The sequence below is a fragment of the Phodopus roborovskii genome, unplaced genomic scaffold (genome assembly GCF_943737965.1).
Source record: "Phodopus roborovskii unplaced genomic scaffold, PHOROB, whole genome shotgun sequence".
In the NCBI taxonomy this organism is placed as follows: domain Eukaryota; kingdom Metazoa; phylum Chordata; class Mammalia; order Rodentia; family Cricetidae; genus Phodopus; species Phodopus roborovskii.
Window position 1 is genome coordinate 6,491,610 of NW_026126514.1, and position 18,471 is coordinate 6,510,080.

Sequence of the window (18,471 nt, forward strand, 5' to 3'; positions counted from 1 at the left end):
TTTCTTACTGTCCAAGATGGGTGCATGTTAAATGCTAACGTTTACTACATCACTCCTTCAGGACAGGCTCACTATTTCACAGCCATCAACAAGTAGGCTCTGCGGTCACTCCACTTTAGAGAGCAGCAAGTCAGGACACAAAGATTAACTCGCCCAAGGCCACATGGCCAGTAGTGATAAAGTTGATCAACTGTTTATTTACAATAAGAAAGACATGGAAAAAAAGTTTATATACATGCATTTGTCAATAAATGTTTGATAACTGCCAACAATATATAAAATACTAATATAAACTAAGAAACTGCTTATTCAATATTACAAATATAAAGTCCTTTTCAATACCACTATCAAAATAATAATCTCTGGTGGACTATAAGTTCTTTCAAATTAAGTTTTTCAATATCCAAAATGCCTCCTTTAAAACAGAAGGAAATCAATTCCAAAAAATGCTCTTTTCAAGGTTCACATCACTTCCAAACACTGGAATACTTGATTATTTGCTGCAAGCCAGACTCAGGCAAAAATAAACCTTGATTTTATAAAAAAGTTCATGTTGATAAATACACTGCAAATAATTAAACATGTAAGTTACACACATACACATCTTAAAGGAAAGCAACGTGATGAGGCAGTCCTCATGGAAGGAGGTGAGTTGCCATGGAGTCTGCTTCTCTTGATTTTCTGAGCAGGGATCTTTTGAGGGCACTAATTTTCTCATCCAGTTCAGCCAGTGAATAGTTCTGCTGGAAACAAGATGAACACAAAGTGCTGAATAGGACTTAAGTTTCTTAATGCAGATAAAGTGCTAAGTGAACTATTAATACCTAACTATTCAGCAAGATATTAGTTATGACAATTTTAAGACTGACAGCTATGTATGGTGACTGTGCCATAATTTAAAGGTATAAGCTAACAAGGCTTCTATTTTTTTCTGGGCTGTACCCATGTGGCTCAGTGCAGGGCATGTGTGAGGCCCTGGATCCCATCCAAGCACACAGAACAAATGCTATATAAACACATTGTCATGCTGACTTGCTTCTCTTTACTAATGACAAAACTCTCCTGGAGTTTTTGAAAGGCTAGTAAAAGCTTTTGTAAAAACAAAACAAAAACCCTGTGAATCTCATAATCTATAGCAAAAAACAAACAATGGAGAAGTAGCTTAAAATACCTAGAACTTTCCTCCCGAGGGACCAACTACATCTGGGAAATAAGACTGCTCTAAAAAACCGATTCAAAAATTTACAATAAATACATTAACAAGCTGGTCTGAGGAACACGGGTTGCTGAGACAGGGCTCTCTATGTAGTACAGGCTGACCTTGAACTTCTAACCCTTCACACTCTCTACAGTGCTATAATTGCAGGCATATATACCACATCCAGCAACAACATACTATTAAAAGCAAACACTTTTTAAAAATTTTTCCCAGCTTTAATTTACATCATCAATACTAGCCAAATTGTATTATTTCAAACTCTTCTAATAAAGCACTTTGGAGAGAGAGCAAAGCTGCTATTGTCTTTGTGTGTGTGGAGGGACAGGACAGGGAGTGTGTGTTTATGCATACATGTGCCTATGGAGGCCACACACTAACAAGGGGTATTTTCCTCCCAGTGCTGAGGTAACAGACCTACAACACTATGCCCTGCTTTGGATGCAGTTTCTAGGGACCAGATGGAACTCAGGTCCTCTTGAATGTGCTATTAGTACTTTGCCCAGTCTCCCCAGTCATGAAGTCACTCTCTTTTTGATTTAGGCAATGCTAATTAGTAGTGTCCATAGTAGGGAAAGTAGGAGGAAACTGAAGTAATTAGAGCATTTAAATGTTTTTTTAACCCAAATATTTTCCTATTAAAGACAAGGTAAAGATTTTTATATTTACCTAGCCTGTTGGAATCATTTTATGTTCTTAAAGTAAAATTATATCTGTAATTCAACTAAAAATCTGCCAAGGTATGTCCTAAATGCAGACAGAGTAGACACTTTTGTTACTAAGATAGAAAGCTCATTAATCTATTTCAGAAGTCCAAAGGAAGACAATATAACTTACTTGAGGTGGTTGGACTTTTCTTCTTTTTCCAGTGAAGTTCTAGTTAAAAAATAACAAAATAATGTTTAGAAAATATCTGCATTCCCTCCTTTATAGAAGACTGTGCAATACATAGATAGCCTTTGGGAACCCCAAGCAGGCTCCACATTTGCCAATGCTGCCTACAAAGTTACCTCTGCAGAGGAGGGTACTGCTACAGCATGCTCCTCCCTGGCAAATACCTACTTCCCATTCATTACCAGCTTCTTCTAAGTCTAAGTAATTGTAAAAGGAGGATCTCTTGGAATTTTCCATTTGGTTTCTTTTAAAAGAACCTTCCCACTCTGGGAAACTGACCAAAGGAAGCAATAGTGGATAAAGGCAACTGGAATTTGGTATACTGGACTGAACATGTACAGAACACATGCATACTTGCAAACAGACATCTTTGTCCATTGTGCCTATCCAAGTGAACAGCTCTTTATCCTCTCTGTGTGATTCAGGGGAGTGTCTACCGCACCCCAATGCTCCTGCTTGGAAATAGCAAATGTTGCCAATGAGTATGGACAGTCTGGTGGGGATTAAGGAGAAATTTTCTGCAAACTTTTTTTTTTTTTTTTCCGTGAAAAACAAAGAACTTCTGTGTGTGGATAAAACACGGAAAGTTTACAGCAACCTTGCCATCTACCAAAGAAAGATGCTAACACCAGACAGGGCCAAAGGGGACAGGAACTCAAGTCTTTCTCAGCCATGACTTTGCCATAAGATCAGCCCTGAGGATTGTGTCTCACTGTTTTACAATGCCCATATTGTATTGTTTGAGTTGGTTTGGATTCACATTTCTTACAGTTGGGCTAAAGAGATGGTGCAGAGGTGAAACACTTGCCCAGCATGATCTAATGAATTCTTTTTATACTTTTTAGTTTGACAACATCAGAAATCATTGGAGGCACATTAGTAAAGGAATATCCTGACAAAAACAAAACAACAATAAAAAACCCCATGATGAATGTACTTGGCAAAATTTTTAATGAACACAAATGATCACAAAGATTAGAAGAAATTAAAACTCTATTTTTTTCATGTCAAAAGCTGATCCAAATAGCACCTAAGTATGCCTCCCTCATGTGAGTAGTTATATTAAACAGTAATCATTAAGTGCTAGAATTATTATTAGACATGGACTAAGAGCTCCTTTCTTTGCCAAGCTGAGCTAGGTACACACAGACAGGCAGAGCTTAACATCATCTGTCCACTGTACAGACTCCTATTTTCCTAAGGAGCAGTGTAAAGCATGGGAAACAAAATTTTAGGGCAAAAGATTGTCTGATGGACGTTTATTCAGGGAGAAATCACTTAACATCAGAAACAAATGGCCACCACAGTTTCTCATTCCAAGGATGCCTCCCGATGCTCTCTGTCTGTGACCATGAGGTAAAAGAGCAAGCTGGGGTCCAGGGCCAGAGACCTAGTCCCCCCCAGGTAACACCCCCACCTGTCCCCATCCATGCCCCAATGGGTGTGACCAGTGAAATAGGTATGGGCGGGGTGAATATCTCACTACAATAGCTCATTAGATATTCGACTCAAACATGTTCCCTAATGTTCCCAACAGTTTAACCAATGGAAAATCACAGTTTCTATGCCATGAACAATCAGATCATTACCGTGAAACAAAACCAAAACCACCAGCGTAAAAATAAGATTACAGTGGATCAATAACTTAAAAATATAGTAAAATGAGTCTTTCAATTTCCAGCACCCATATGTTGGCTCATAACCATCTATAATGAGATCTGATGCTTTCTTCTGGAGTGCAGGCAGATATGCAAATAGAGTACACATATACATTAAAGAAAACAAAGCAAAGCAAAACAAAACAAAACAAAAAAACCCAAAAAAACAGAAACCACGCTCTGTTGCCTTGCTCCCCAAGGAAGGTCTTCCTTAGCTTGAGGAGTTTCAGCTGTGCAAGAAGATCATGGTACAATCAATCCTGTGGCTGCTACAAAAGTCAGGGAACCATGGTTGGCTTTGTGTCATTGAGCCAATCCAACAGTGGCTTTTTCTCCAAAGACTTAATAAATTAAAAAAAAAAAAAAAAAAGCAGCAGCAGGAGCCATCAAATTGTAGAGAAACCTGAACGCTATATGCAGAGGCTTTTTATCTTTTCCAGGCAGGGATTTACTGGAAGCATTGTGCAGGGAAGTGACTTGTGAAAACAGTGTTTGGAAAGGTTTATGATATTTTAGCGTGGAGATCAATTAAGAATGACAGTGCTATATTAGTTTAGGTGTACGTGAGGTCCTGAGGGGAAACTGACAGCTGCTGGTGACTCGATGTTGGAAGAGAGCAAGGAAAAGTCCAGTTTCTGGTCAGTGAAATAGTCCTGTCGTTGACAGAAATGAGAAAACCTGGAGGGGTGATGTTCTTAGGGGACTGTGAATTTGAAAGTAGAGGAGGGTATGAAGATGGAAACAGCAACTAAATTTTCTGAATCACGGGATCTGCACTTGAGACAGCTGGGATAATCTGTGCTGAAAAGCTGGCTGAAACACAGTACGGACCCTTCACAGCTGCTCTGGGAACACAGATGGAGATTAGTGGGGGTGAGGTAGGCATTGGGAAAAGGGGGGGAGGGTGACAAATTGGGACAAAGTGGTTCTTTGTGAAAAAAGGATTTCCAGATCTTTAAAATTCCATTTTTGGATGGAAGACACCCTACGGATTAGTACTAGAAATGACACATGTAGATTACTAGCACAGAACCAGAAAGGTTTAAATATTCAGACCAACTCTGTCCTCTGGACTTAATGCACAGATGTGGCACAAAGCCAAAGAAAGGATTTCATACTGGCATTCCATAATAGAAGGAGTCCTCTCTGGGAGCCACACACCTCATCTGGAGGAAGGCCAACTCAAGGGTTATCTTCACACTGACAGGAACTGAGAAGTCTGCAAACCTTACTCTCTATAGAGTAATAGAGTAATGTTGCATACTTACCTCTCAAAGTGATCAGAAAGGACTATGTGGGCTATACTCCTCTAGCTTCTCTGGTTAGGACACAAGGAAATATGGAGTGATATGGAGTGATCTTTTGTTGGAAATTGAATTTCTGAACTATGAAAAGATTTTAATCGAAATGTTTTTATATAGATTCACATGTGGGTAAATTCTAAACATGGAGAAGCTTCTAAAAGCTGGATAGAGATTGATTAATGGGTAACATTGGAACGCAGCAGGTGAAAATGTGAACATTAACAGAACAAAGAAAATTATATTTGATTCACAGAACAAAAGAACTAAAGTTCTTTCCATTTGTTCAAAACCAAACTCCCAAGTAAACTATTATAAGAGAAAATTATGAAAAGAATCTGACCCTTAAACATGGAAATGTTTTAACACAGTAAGTTAAAGACTGTAGGCTTATGAGTATATTTAAAAGACATGATCTTTATGAGTTATTTCTAAAGACCAACTTTAAATTATGATACCTGAAAGCAGTAAACATGTAACATGGTTTACTAGCATATTTTCACAGTGCTTTTTCATACTAGAGAACTTATTGTTTACATTTTCATATGTTTCTTTTTATAATTTATGTTTTCAAGATCAGGTTTCTCTGTGTCCTGGAACTCACTTTGTAGACCAGGCTGGCCTCAAACTCAGAGATCCTCCTGCCTCTGCCGTGTGAGTGCTGAAATGAAGGGTGTGAGCCACATCTCTTTATTTGCTCTCTTTTGAACCTTTCAAGGTTCACCTTGGGATACACAGAAGGATTACACATCTAGAAAAATGATTAAATAGATAGGGCACGGCTGATGTTAGTTGTTAGACTTTGGAAGGAAGCTGACACAGTAAGAGTGAGTTCAAGGCCTGCCTAAGCTAAGGGCCATATATCGAGAATTTGTCTCAAAACTCAAACAAACACATAGAGCAAAAGAAACATGAGAAAAGAGCAGTACCTCCTTAGAGGACAGTGGGAAGCAGAGTGAGCTCAGGGCTGTCTGAAACACTGATATGCCAAGGAAGATGCTCATTAAGATTCCCATTTCCTTGAGAAAGGGGTTAAGAATGAACCTATTGATCCAAACTGAAGGATCTCCATGACACAGGACAACAGGATATCCAAGAGGAGCCCCAGTGAGAGCCCATTATCAGCAGCAGAGCAGAAGCCAGAGGCCTCGAGCCAAACCAATGGCTATTAGCAAAGAACACTTGTAAGTGAAGGTGCGTGGACTAAAGGGTAAACTGCAACTTAACGGGCCACACTACAGCTTCCACGACAAGATCTGCTCTTTCTTTTTTGTTTGCTTCTGTTTTGTTTGATTTGGTTTTGGTTTTTTTCTTTTCTTTTCTTTTTGTTTTATCGAGACAGGGTTTCTCTGTGGCTTTGGAGGCTGTCCTAGAACTATCTCTTGCAAACCGGGATGGTCTCGAACTCACAGAGATGCACCTGCCTCTACCTCCCAAGTGCTGGGATGAAAGGCGTGCAACACCAACGCCCCAGCTGTTTTTTCTTTTAAATTTAGTTTTGTTTTGGAGGGGAAGTTGCAAGGGCAGAGGGTGGATGCAAGGGGATGGGGAGATAAGTGGGTTCAGAATTCTTGATATGAAATCCACAAAGAACCAATAAAAGTTTTTCAAAAAGAATTAATTAATTAATTAATTAGTTAATTAATTAATTAATTAATACTAATGGAGGAATTACACAGATAAAGGCCAGTTACAAGAAAAGGAAGTCTGTGTTAAGGTAAAGAAAAAGTGTTTAAATGTGAGAAGTCAACCTAGTTAGGAGCCGAGTGAGAGTTTGGAGGGACGGACGGGTCCTAGAGACAAAGAACAAGCTGTAAAAGGGAGGCTCCGTTGTCCACAAGGCTGCAAATAGAGTCCCAGGCTGAGCCATTATAGGCTGAGTCATTAGGACAGGAAGATCTTACTAGGATTCCCAGAGCTGAGAATGACAAGTGTTTTTACATTTAAAAAATACCCAGAATCAGACATTTTAAAGTAGCAGATAATCACCTCCATAGGACTGAATTCACAGTGTTTCATACATGGAAGACCCTAAACTAAAAGAACACTTTGTTTAAAAGACATTAATACTTACCACAGATTGAAAGTATTCAGGAGAGATGCCCTCCAATTCAAGGATTTTATCTTCAAGCTTTTTAATTCTCTGATAAATGTCTCTTGGTACTGGACCACCTACATTCATGAGAGTAAAAAATGCCAAAAATCTTAATCAATAATTCTGCTTTATCATTTTTATTATTAATATATCAAGCAAAGACATTTATACATAAGAATGTAAAACACTTAAATTCAGAAAATAAACAGATGAAAGCAAAATCAATTGAAATCCTTAACTCATGGTTTCACCCTTACAGTTTCACTCCGAATTCTGAGACAAATTATAGACTTCCGCTTTCTAAATATTGCTTATGCATGCCATATTGCTACAAGTTATTTTATAGAAGTCATTTCATGAGATACTGAACAGTTTCTGTATAGAAAGTGCTGTTCCTAATAGGTGTTGGTAGTTACTTAGAAAGAAAAATACTGCAGTGACAAGATGACAGTTCCACTTGATGGCTGTGCTTATCTATCATTTTCTCCAACTTCTACTTCTAGCATGGTATATTTTCTCCTTTGACCTAGAAAAATGTTTAAAGGAGTTTTCCCATAATTCTCAACTAGTTCTTTTGGAGGAGAGCATGGTGTTTTAAAGATTAAACATCAAGTTCATTATTATATCCAGAATCCTTATACTTCTTCAAGCATCACCCCTGAGACCAACCTGGTCTAGATTAGATCACAGTCTCTCTGCTAAGTACTGAGTTTGCTATGTGTTTGAGAGCTACAGAGAACTATTAAAGAATTTTTAGCTGGATAGAAACAAGATCAGATATGAGCTTGAAAAAGTGCAATTTGGTCACAGGGTGAAAATGGCCCAGAGGAGGAAGTCCAGTGACGAACAGACCTATCACTCCAAGACAGATTACAGCAGCTTCCTCTACAGCAATAGTTGTGAAGACAGAAGAAGAAACATGCAGGGACATTTAGAAGGAGAATCAAGAGCATGGTAACTAAATGCTTTCTCCTTGTCACTTACAATATCCTGGGAGGTTGCTTGAGCTCTTTGGACTTCAGTCTTATTATCGTCCCAATAGTAAGAGCACACACCTCCACAGAACTCTGTTAAGTACTAAGCTGGAATAGGCACGACACTTTCAGAGACAGTATTGTTCAATAAATATGGGCTCATTTTCCCCAGGGCACTTATGTTTATCGCCAGGAGTGCACTGGGGACCAGGACCATATTTATGTACATTTTGTAGCTGGCAGAGGGCTAATAATTATTAGAGGTAGTCATACAAGTTCTGAAATTGGCCACGGCAACACATTGCATTTGGTTTTTGTTGGAGCTTCAAACAATCTATTTAGAATTTGTTTCCCAATTTAGAAAGTGTCAAGAAGTGTAAGAAGAGAAAGCATAATCACCGAGAACTTTATGGATTCCTCAGCAGTAGCAACTGTATTATGCACCTGGAATGAGGGCTTTAGAGTGAGTGTTTGGGGAAAGTCCTTAAAAATAAATGAATCTAACTTCCTTAAGACTTGCAAAAGCACATTACACAACATCAACTAACCCTCTACTTACCTGTCTGCAGTCGCAAGTGAGCCTCAATATTCTGGAGTCGTTCCTCCACAGCCTGGTTGCCACAATCTCGAAGCATGCTAGTAGGTTTGTGGCCTGACCCCGAAATCCCTTCAGGTCTAGTCTGTGGTCCATATGTATTCACAACTCTAGAAACTAAGTTAAGAAACTTTTAAGCCTACGTGAATTTATGCTCCAAAAGCAGAAATTCTTTCTCCCTTACAGTATATTTCTGCCATAATGGCCGCCTAACCAGAAGCTCAAAAAGGAAGAAAGGCAATGCCTTCGTATTAGGATGAAGTTTAGATCGGAAGAGTTACTTCTGTTCCACACTGTTATGAAGCTACAACAAACTCTTGCCTGGGACATGTATTACATGGCAGCTACTTACCCTTTACGTGACTTTTGAATCCAGGATAAGGAGTAAAGATGGCATCAGTTCTTGCACAACTATTTTCTAGAGAGAATTTGGATGAATTTAGTTCAAATATATTCTTAACTACAAATCTCATAACTACAAATTATGAGATTATGATAAACTCCTAATAATTCATATTTTACTCATGGAAGAATTTAAAAGTAATAATAATTACATTACTATCACATACAGAATAATGTGGGTGATCGTTATCCTCTGAATTGAATCACATGTAATATTTTTATGTAACATTCAGATTTACATATAGAAAAACCATTAAGTAACATAACTTCTGATGATTTTTAACAAAATTATTTATTAGTCAGAATTACTGGGGAAAGTAATTCATATATTCTAAAGTACCATATTTTAATTCCATTATACAAACAGAAGCCAATTTACCAAACTATGTTTTAAAAATTTCAGCATTTTTGTTATCAAATTAGTGAACACCTAACAGAGGGACTGATTGCATATTTTACACTTTTTTTTTTTTAGATCTCAAAATTTTAGATTAAAAAATACCCTGAAACCTCAACTACAAAACACACGGAAGCCTCCAGTACAGCACTTTCCCTCTGTTCCTACATTTCCAATGTTTATTTTAAAAGTGCCGACCAAACAGGCAACACTCCTCTCAATCCTACATTTTAAAAACTGTAATTTCAGAAAAGATGTTGTGAAAATTTTCCCAATGTTTTTATCAAGGTAAAAACTATAATTTCTTTTCAATTATGTATTGACAAATAAGTTATAAGGAAAGAAAACAGTAATATGTTAACATAATCATACTATTAAATATTAGCATAATTGTAATAAATGAACACATATGTAATACAATAACACAGATATATGCTAATGCTTGAAGTAACAGTAAAGCTATACATTGGTAGTAAATTTTCTGTTAAATTTCCATAATTATTTGGTAAAAAATGGGTATAAAATGAGTTAAAGTCTTTTGTTATTTCATGAAATCTGATTTCTAAAAAAATGACTTTTCTTAGACCAACTGAAAAGTCTTTAAAAATATAGTAACACATGATAATGCATTTTTACATTTAAGTTTAACACATCTGTGATAAGTCAAACTGTAAATAAAATTACAAATCTGCTTAATCTTTTACATTTAAAGACTAAACAGACTCATTTTCTTTTCCTTGGAAACACCTCAAAACATACATAATACTTCTCTATTCTTTCTACCCTTTCATTGGTCTTAGGGTATTAAAAAAAAAAAAGTCTATGTTTCATTCCAGGGCTATATTCCAAATGCACAGACCCATCAGTGAGAAATGCAGCATGTGTGGGGACAGTGAATGCATGAGGCTAGTCACTCTCCACAGCAATTCTTGCTAGTACTGTTTTGAGCCAGCAAGGGATTGAATGGGCCCAGGAATCCTGCTGAGCATTTCAATTCTTGTCAATTTCTATCCCCTGATGGTTTGTAATAATAGAGTTAGCAGGAAGAACAGAGGAATAACATTAGTGACACATGCACTTGCTCCCTCAACAAACCCTTTCTCTTGAGGTGCATACAACTGATTGTTGCACCTGAGATTTTGCCACTGTTATACCTGTTCTAAAAGGCCAAATACAGAGCCACAAAAGTTAACAGTAGAAAAAGTTAAATTTAAAACCCAAAGTGAGCTTACATTATGATGTTAAGAGCATCCTGTATCAATAAGATTATGAGTCACTTCCAGGTTCAGCTGATAATTCCATGCTTAGAATCATCAGCCAAGAGATATGAAAGGCAATAAGAAAAATGTTGAGTCCAATTACGAACTTTTCTCCGTATTTTTTTTTCCTAAGAACTATTTGGGCTGGTCATTATGAAGATAACTGAATATGATCTATGGCAGTGCTACACAGTATATGGTGTTCTGCAGGTATTCTGCAAGACCTGAAACACACTGTAGTATCAACTGAAGAGGGAAAGGAGACTCTGATGAAAAACAGCAAAGGTATGCACAATAAAAAGGACAAAAGCCTAGGGTTCCACAGTCTTCCTGGCAAGTTTCATGATGAAACTCAGGAATGAAGAGAAAGCTGCTCCCTCTTGAGGAATGCTGTCAGCTTTCCTAATTCACTGAATGAATCAGCATAGCTTCACCGGTACATTCACAGACCTGAAAGTCTGTTTTGTTTTCTTCTAAGAGTGAGTCTGAACAATCGTGTCATCCAATATTCCACTTTTACTTCCTAAACATCTTCTCATACCTATGGTAAGCATTTGTTTCTATAGTTTAGCCTTTACTTGATTTTCAAATGAGGAACCAAAATGAAAATCAGCTTGACAAACACAGTCCATTACTAAACAGGAGAAAATTCTACTGCCTTAATTACCAACTAAAAACTTGGAAAGCTGAATTTTGTTCTTAATGTTATCTTTAAGACAAAACATTATAGCGGTTGTCAAAATACTTAAGGTCCTATAAAAATAAACTTCATGTTACCTTGATTACAATCAATAACATTGCAAAATTCCCTGACGTTGTTTTCATTGATTTCAGCTTGTTTTCTTTCAATAAATGCAGATATTCGTCTGTCAATCTACAAACAATAAATAGTTTAGCAATCAAAACACAATAGAACTTTTAAAAATAATGTCCCCTGCCCCTGTCCCTGCGCCACCCCAAACTTACTTCTGCTTTCCCAGCCTTTATTTGAACTACTTCTGGATCAAAATGAATGTGTGTCTCTTTTACATCTAAGTCACAGTCTTTGAGCTTTCCTTCATCCTGTAGGTCCCCAACGGGATGTTTAGCATTTAGTTCACTTTTAGTCTCCGTTTCTGTCTGTCTTATCTCTTCAACAGCAGTTGCATTCTCTTTAATTAAAGATTGGAGCTTTGCTAAAAAAGGCTAAAAAGAACACAGTGACATCTGCTCAGGTTAAAACTAATGTAAATGAGTTATATATTTACATAAACTGATGCCGAGTAAATGAATATTATCAATTATTAAATATAAAAAGCTGGCACACAAGGATATACAGGTCTGACCACACACAAGTTCACTCTTTTCTATTGCTGCCATTCTTAAAAGTTTGCAATAAAATTATTTAAAAAAGAAAAAGAAAACCTGAGGAAATTGAAAATTTTCTTTGAGGAAATCATTCTGTCACTCATCTTTTATTCTGTGCCAAATCAAAGCCTTTAGTCTCTGGCCTGGATGCCTCTTAATTAACACGTCACTCAGAACACTAGGCTCAGCATTCTCCCTCCTTAGCAGGAGAGCGGTGCTCTCTCTCACTCAGCAACACCCTGCATTATCACAGTATCTGGAGATTCTCCACTTCAAAGTGCAGTTGACCAAAATGAATGAGACAGCATGGATATGAAGTATATAGGTGTTACACTAAGTGAACATTCAGCCTGTTTCTGACATAGCAAGGTAACTCAGTGGGTCAGGAAATGATTTTTTTATAAAAGAAAATGAACAATGGGAGAAGAAAGAAAAAAATAAATCAAACAAAACATGCTACAAAGACCCCTAGCTGGCAGCAGGTCATTCTAAGAGTGGGTTAAAAAAAATGCTTCTTCATAATGGAAATTCACTTACTTCTGTTCTACCTAGCCATCCCCGTCCTTTAAACAAACTGTTAACTGTTATTTTTTTTTTTTTTTTTATCATGAAACACGATTAAACACTCTCAGAAAGTCAATGGATGCAGGGCTGAAAATTAACACATCATTTCTAAACAATATCCCGAACATCTTTTCATACAATTTTGTTTCCATTGTTTGCTATGGCAAACACTCTTCTGGAACCTTATGACATCTTAAACACAGTCAAGCCACCAGGAAAAACAGCTCTGCTCACCCTTGATGCTTCACATTTCACTTTGATTAGAGAAAACCTGCAACTCACATCAATTACACTTGCAGAGATGTTCAACAACAACTAGCAAGGTCATAACACTGTTCATTTCTTAAACTGAAATATTAAAAAAAATGTAACAATACTATTATAAATAATTCAATATTGACTTCCAATAGCAAGGATAAATTATTTCAAATTATTAAGAGGAAATAGTGACTGGCTACTCACTAAGATGAAACATTAATGTCACAGAAATTACTTTCTTTTTAAAAACTATGCTGAAACTGTTTAATTGCAATAGACACTCCAGGATGTGTCATGCTGGGATAATGCCACTTCTTGAACCACTGAAAGCACTCCATGAGCCTCCAAACTCACCCAAGGCATGGAATCATTATCATAGCATGACTCACACCTGCCGTGTCTTATTGCTTAATTATAACCCACCATAGATGAACTGTATTGAATTTTCAGCAAAGCCTAGCATTGAATAGAATTGCATTTATTCAATTTCATACCCACATTGGCCTATTGGGTTACATTCACATAACTATCTGGGTGACTAGTGAAACGAACAGACCCAGACTCAATATAGATTTAAGTAACCTTTTATTAATAACATTACTAACAGAGTGTTCAGGAAGAAATAACAAATGCTGCAGCTAATTTAACCATAATTAATTTCTATTTTCAATAGCCCGGCAAACATTTCTAATATGAAATTTACCTGTAAATACAAAACATGTTGTTCAAGTGCTGTGAGGAGCAATGCAGGCTGGGATGCTGAGAGGCTCTGAAGCCTGTTCCAATCGATTGTAATTTTCACCACATCATCTCTGAGGTTAAGCTTCAAAGGGGCAAACCAGCAACATCACAAAAATTACATGATTAGGCTGTATATATGGGATTATCACAAAAATAAGATTTCTATGGCGTAATGCATGCCTATTTTGCTCAAAGTTACTAAGTTTCAATGACATAATAAAATGATTTATCTAGTTGCCATTTTAAAAATCAAAGATGAAGCTTAGAAAAAAATAATAAATAAAACATCTTATTATTCTAATTCTGTTCCGATGTTTATATAATTGGGCCATCTTTGAGAAGCCACTCATGAAAGATAAAAAAAAAGATGGAACCTCTTTTGATATGTGGGTATCTAAAATACCTTTGGAAGATGTCCAAAATTAGGTCTGCCCTAGTTGAAATCCTACTAATTCCAACTAAGCATTCAACAGAGGAAGCACAAGCACTTTACAGAAGTTCCAGAAAGTGCAGTCTCTTTGTTACACACAAGAAGTTCCAGAAAGTGCAGTCTCTTTGTTACACGTCACACAAACACATGCCTGAAATATTCATTATCTCAATGTCTTCTCATTCAAGTTTAGCCAATTTTAAAAAAAAATACTTAAAACTCAAGATTATTCACACATAGTAAAATATAAGTCTGATTACATGAAAATTTCTCATCACCTTGTGGTTTCTTAGAACAAAATTATATCCAGAAAACTACCAAGAACCTGCATATAAAATTAATGTCAAAACTTTGGAGGGAGAAGAGAAGCTCCATCTGTAATCACTGCGTATGGTCCCTATAAACTTTTCTAAGGACATGTATTATAGCATTGTGTAAGGACATAATGCATAGTGGAAGCAAGTTAATTATATCTTATTTTGTTATTATATCTTATTTGATAAATTATCAAAAACTAGTCATATTTTCCACAAAGTAAAGATACAAGTTTCATGAGTTCAAATATCAATCTAATGAGTTGTTAAGAATAAAAAACCAAAATGTGAACCACTGTCTGTGGAACCAAAGAAATCTCAGGTTCCCAAAGTAAGCACTCTACTGGACAACAGATGTAGACACTTACTGCTGAGACCAGAGCCATTTCAAGTTTGTATTTGACAGACATAAATATAAAATTTAGCATAGACTATACTGGCAAAGGTAAGCTTAAAATTAAATGTTAAGATTAATAAGATTACTGCATTTAATGTGTATGAAAGTAATCCATCAGCATGTGTTTATAGTCCTCCAAGAGATCTACAGTTGATTATGGCAAATTTAGAAGGCTCGAGTTAAAAAAAACAGGCAATTCTTAAACCTGAGCAAAGCATCACATTCTCTAGAGAAAATAACTGTAGAAAAGAAATCTCAATGGTTGAACAATAATCTCATGTCAACTCAGCAGAATTATGTAAATCTTCAGAGGCAACTCAAGATACTTGGTCTTTTGTGAAAAATCAAGCAATAATGTCATAAATTAATTTAAAAATGACCCCCCAAATACATCCAATTATTCATTCAGCAAATTCCTCTATGCATTTTACCCTATATCTCTTGGAACAGTAACCAGGCATTTAAATTTTTCTATTAATAAACTGTTAACATAGACTAATCAATTATGAATGTTCAGTAGAACCTAATTATTAAAAATAAATAAACAAAAAGAACCCAAGCTAACAAATCTTTAGCTTGTAACATGGGCCAATGAGAGGAAAGAGAAAAGGTTAATATTTTGCATTTGGTGGAAAAATACTTTTTATAATTCAATTTTATACTTTCTATTGAAAGGCACTAAAACTTCAATGGTATGTAAGGTGAACTTAGGCATATTACAATTTACATCTTAAAAATTCTTTTAATTTGTTGGAAAAAGACACACTCCCCAGGGGCAACTTATATGTGTGTATGGCTTAAATGATACATCTCAAAATACATAATACTAAGATAACATTTAATTGATTTTTTAAAAAGAAAAGAACTTATATTTGACACTTAAATAAAGATCCCTTTACTATGTTACGAAAACTTCATTTTCTCCAAACATTTGTTGGCAGGTGGCATAAGTTAAGATTTAATCATTTTTCCATATAACTTTTGGAATAAATTTGAAAAACTCAGTATGCAAAATACTTTACATGTCCAAATCATTTATTAATGTAAATTATTTTTGCAACTTCTACGCGCAATAGATGAGAATATTTTTTTCTCATCTTCACATTAGAATGTTAATGATTAAGTCTTTAAGTTCCAAATTTATGCCAAAAAGTTCTCTGACTTTTGAACTATTTAAAGATCTGGGATATTACCACTGAAATGTTGATAAGGAAAGTCTTCAACATTTTGAAAAATCATTTTTTATTAATGCTTATTAAGCAGTTGGGTTTTAAAGTTTTAATTTTTAGAGGAACATTACTAATTGCCTCATAACACCGAACTGAATGTACAACTCAAAGTAGTTTGCCAGTCAAAATAAACGTACTAAAGTTTTAAAATTTTTATTAAAATACCTTTTTACAAAATTAATTCTTCATCCATCTAAGGGTTTTAAACATAATTCTCACAAATCAGGTAAATGTCCTATCGTCACAGATACCAACCACATGCACTAGACCAGCCCCCAAACAAACTAGCAGTTTAACATAAAATATTTTTTAAAGCAAGCAAACATACTTTTGCTCCTTGTTAAAAATTAGCTTCATTATATCATGAACGACTTCATCTAATAAAGAGAAGGAACCAAAATCCAATTTTACTATGACATTTCAATATGAGCGATTAGTTAATAGTTTCGCGACAGTAGTAATGACGGTAGACTTGGTCATACATAAATCATCCAACAATTTACACTAAAACTTAGGCACATTACAAGTTAGTTATAATTTAGAAATTCTTATAGTTCCCCCGCATCGTTTCAAAGAATAACAGATGCAATAAATAAAACCCAGAGTAAATCACCCCCTAAAGAGTGGAGATAGGGCTAGGAAAAGTTTCAGGCCACACTAACCAACGAATTAATACACCGGAGGCAAAAGAACCGTCAGGGCCAGGAGCCTCGCTAACTCTCATCATCTCTGCAAGAGTTCGGCACCAGGACCCCAGTTTTCTCCAGACCTTGGTACTCACGCGTGGTCACCGAGTGTGCAGCTGGCCTCTCCCGGGCCCAGGCAGCTGGGCCCCAGCTCCTCCCGGTCTCGGCTGCCGCGGCCTCAGCATCCCAGCAGCATACACGATGCGGGAGGGCTCCGCGACCCGGAGGACTAGGGGGAGAGGACCGGGATGCTCCCCCCCCCCCCGCCCTCAACGTCGCACCTCCACTTACCTGCCCAGTCAGGGTGTGCAGGGAACGGAAGAGTTCGCAGAGCACCTCGCGGGTAATGAGGGGGCTAGAGCTTCGCTCCAGGTTCCTCTCGCTGCTGCTTGAGGAACTAAGCTCCGCAGCAGCAGCCATGACACCTTCACAGCAGCCCCCAAGCGCTGCAAGCAGTGCTCACCCCGCCCCTCCCTCGCGGATTGAGTCGCACTGAGATGATGTAAAAACTACTGCGTCTCATTTAGAGCTGAGGGTAGGCCCCACCCTCTCTGTGTGACAGACACGCACCAAGACCAATCAAGAGGCGGGACCCTCTGGTGATGTTTTGGGTGGGTTGCTGTAGTTTAGAAGTGTTCCTTGGCTCTTGGATGTTCCCTGTGAGTGCTGGCAGAGCCATATTGTTAAGTGTTAGAATCTGAGTACCTCTATTAAAATGTAAAATGTTAACATGGCGACTTGGAGTTGTCTTGGGACAAGATTGAGGGTCAGCGATGGAATGGGGCTCACTTTTTCCTAAATACTGGAAAATTCACCTAAGATGGTCATAACTGGATAGAACATTTTCAACTCTACAAGGTTGTTTGAAGCGAAGAATGTAAAAACAAAAAGAAAAAAAAAAAGAAAAGAAAGGCTACATTATGCCTCATTTTTCTATCAGGAAACGACAGTGATGGCTATACCTGCAAAATAGTTTAAGTCAGGTTTCTAACGCAACAGTTTCTCAGTGTGATAACTGGTCACTCAATTCTAAAATTGCTTCCAATAAATCCAATAGGAATATAAACCAACTATTTTCATGTTAGTTGAAATTGAGATAGAAATCTAAATCGACATTTGTAGGGTATTAGACAACTATATTATAACTAAAAAAGTTATAATTTTATAATGTAGACTTCTGTTAAATTTTTAAATCAAGTTTAAGAGATGAAAGACAAAAGATTTAGAACCGGCTGGTCGGTGGTGGCCTTTAAACCCAGCATCCGGAGGCAGAAGTAGGCAGATCTCTTGAGTTCAAGGCCAGCCTGGTCTACAAAGCATGTTCCAGGACAGCCAGGGCTATACCGAGAAACCCTGTCACACACACACACACACACACACACACACACACACACACACACACACACTTTAAAAACCTCATCTTTATAATTCAGTGCATTTAGTATACAGGAAGTAGAGGGCCAGACTTAATGTGTATTCTATAGTGTTGAGAAGAGGTTGAGTAAAGGAAGACATAAGGAACCAGGGGATAAGGATGGTAAAAATGAAAGAACTTCTTTGACCTGTCTCTACAGAGCCTTTTTACTCAGTTATTTACAGAGATATCCGGGACCATCAGACGTAACAGAATCTTGAGAAAGCTTGTCTGTGTCCTTGCTAGCACTAAGATGTAAAGCTGGTAAATACCTGTTTGGTGATAAAGCCTTCATGAGAT

At 37.0% G+C, this 18,471-nt stretch overlaps 1 protein-coding gene across 2 annotated transcripts; it reads right to left on the reverse strand.

The window, feature by feature from the left end:
* Positions 1 to 177: 177 nt before the first annotated feature.
* Positions 178 to 17,239, reverse strand: Mbip (MAP3K12 binding inhibitory protein 1). 2 transcript variants are annotated; one of them, XM_051195875.1, is made up of 9 exons: positions 17,049 to 17,239; positions 13,664 to 13,783; positions 11,758 to 11,976; positions 11,569 to 11,665; positions 9,086 to 9,151; positions 8,698 to 8,850; positions 7,144 to 7,241; positions 2,054 to 2,092; positions 178 to 740 (listed from the first exon to the last, which is right to left on the reverse strand). In XM_051195875.1, exons 1-9 carry the CDS (start codon positions 17,175 to 17,177, stop codon positions 636 to 638), a joined length of 1,026 nt encoding a protein of 341 aa, XP_051051832.1. In that variant the 5' UTR covers positions 17,178 to 17,239; the 3' UTR covers positions 178 to 635. The 2 variants fall into 2 exon arrangements, with proteins under 2 accessions (XP_051051832.1, XP_051051831.1); XM_051195874.1 differs by having other exon boundaries at positions 178 to 743.
* Positions 17,240 to 18,471: the final 1,232 nt, after the last annotated feature.

What these genes read in the sequence shown, in the direction of transcription:
- Mbip (XM_051195874.1), bottom strand. Translation starts at nt 17,177, where the DNA reads ATGGCTGCTGCTGCGGAGCTTAGTTCCTCAAGCAGCAGCGAGAGGAAC. An exon ending in TAAAGGCTGGGAAAGCAGAA is followed by an intron (nt 11,666 to 11,757) that starts GTAAGTTTGGGG and finishes TATTGTTTGTAG; the next exon opens with ATTGACAGACGAATATCTGC. An exon ending in TCACTTGCGACTGCAGACAG is followed by an intron (nt 7,242 to 8,697) that starts GTAAGTAGAGGG and finishes TCATGAATGTAG; the next exon opens with GTGGTCCAGTACCAAGAGAC.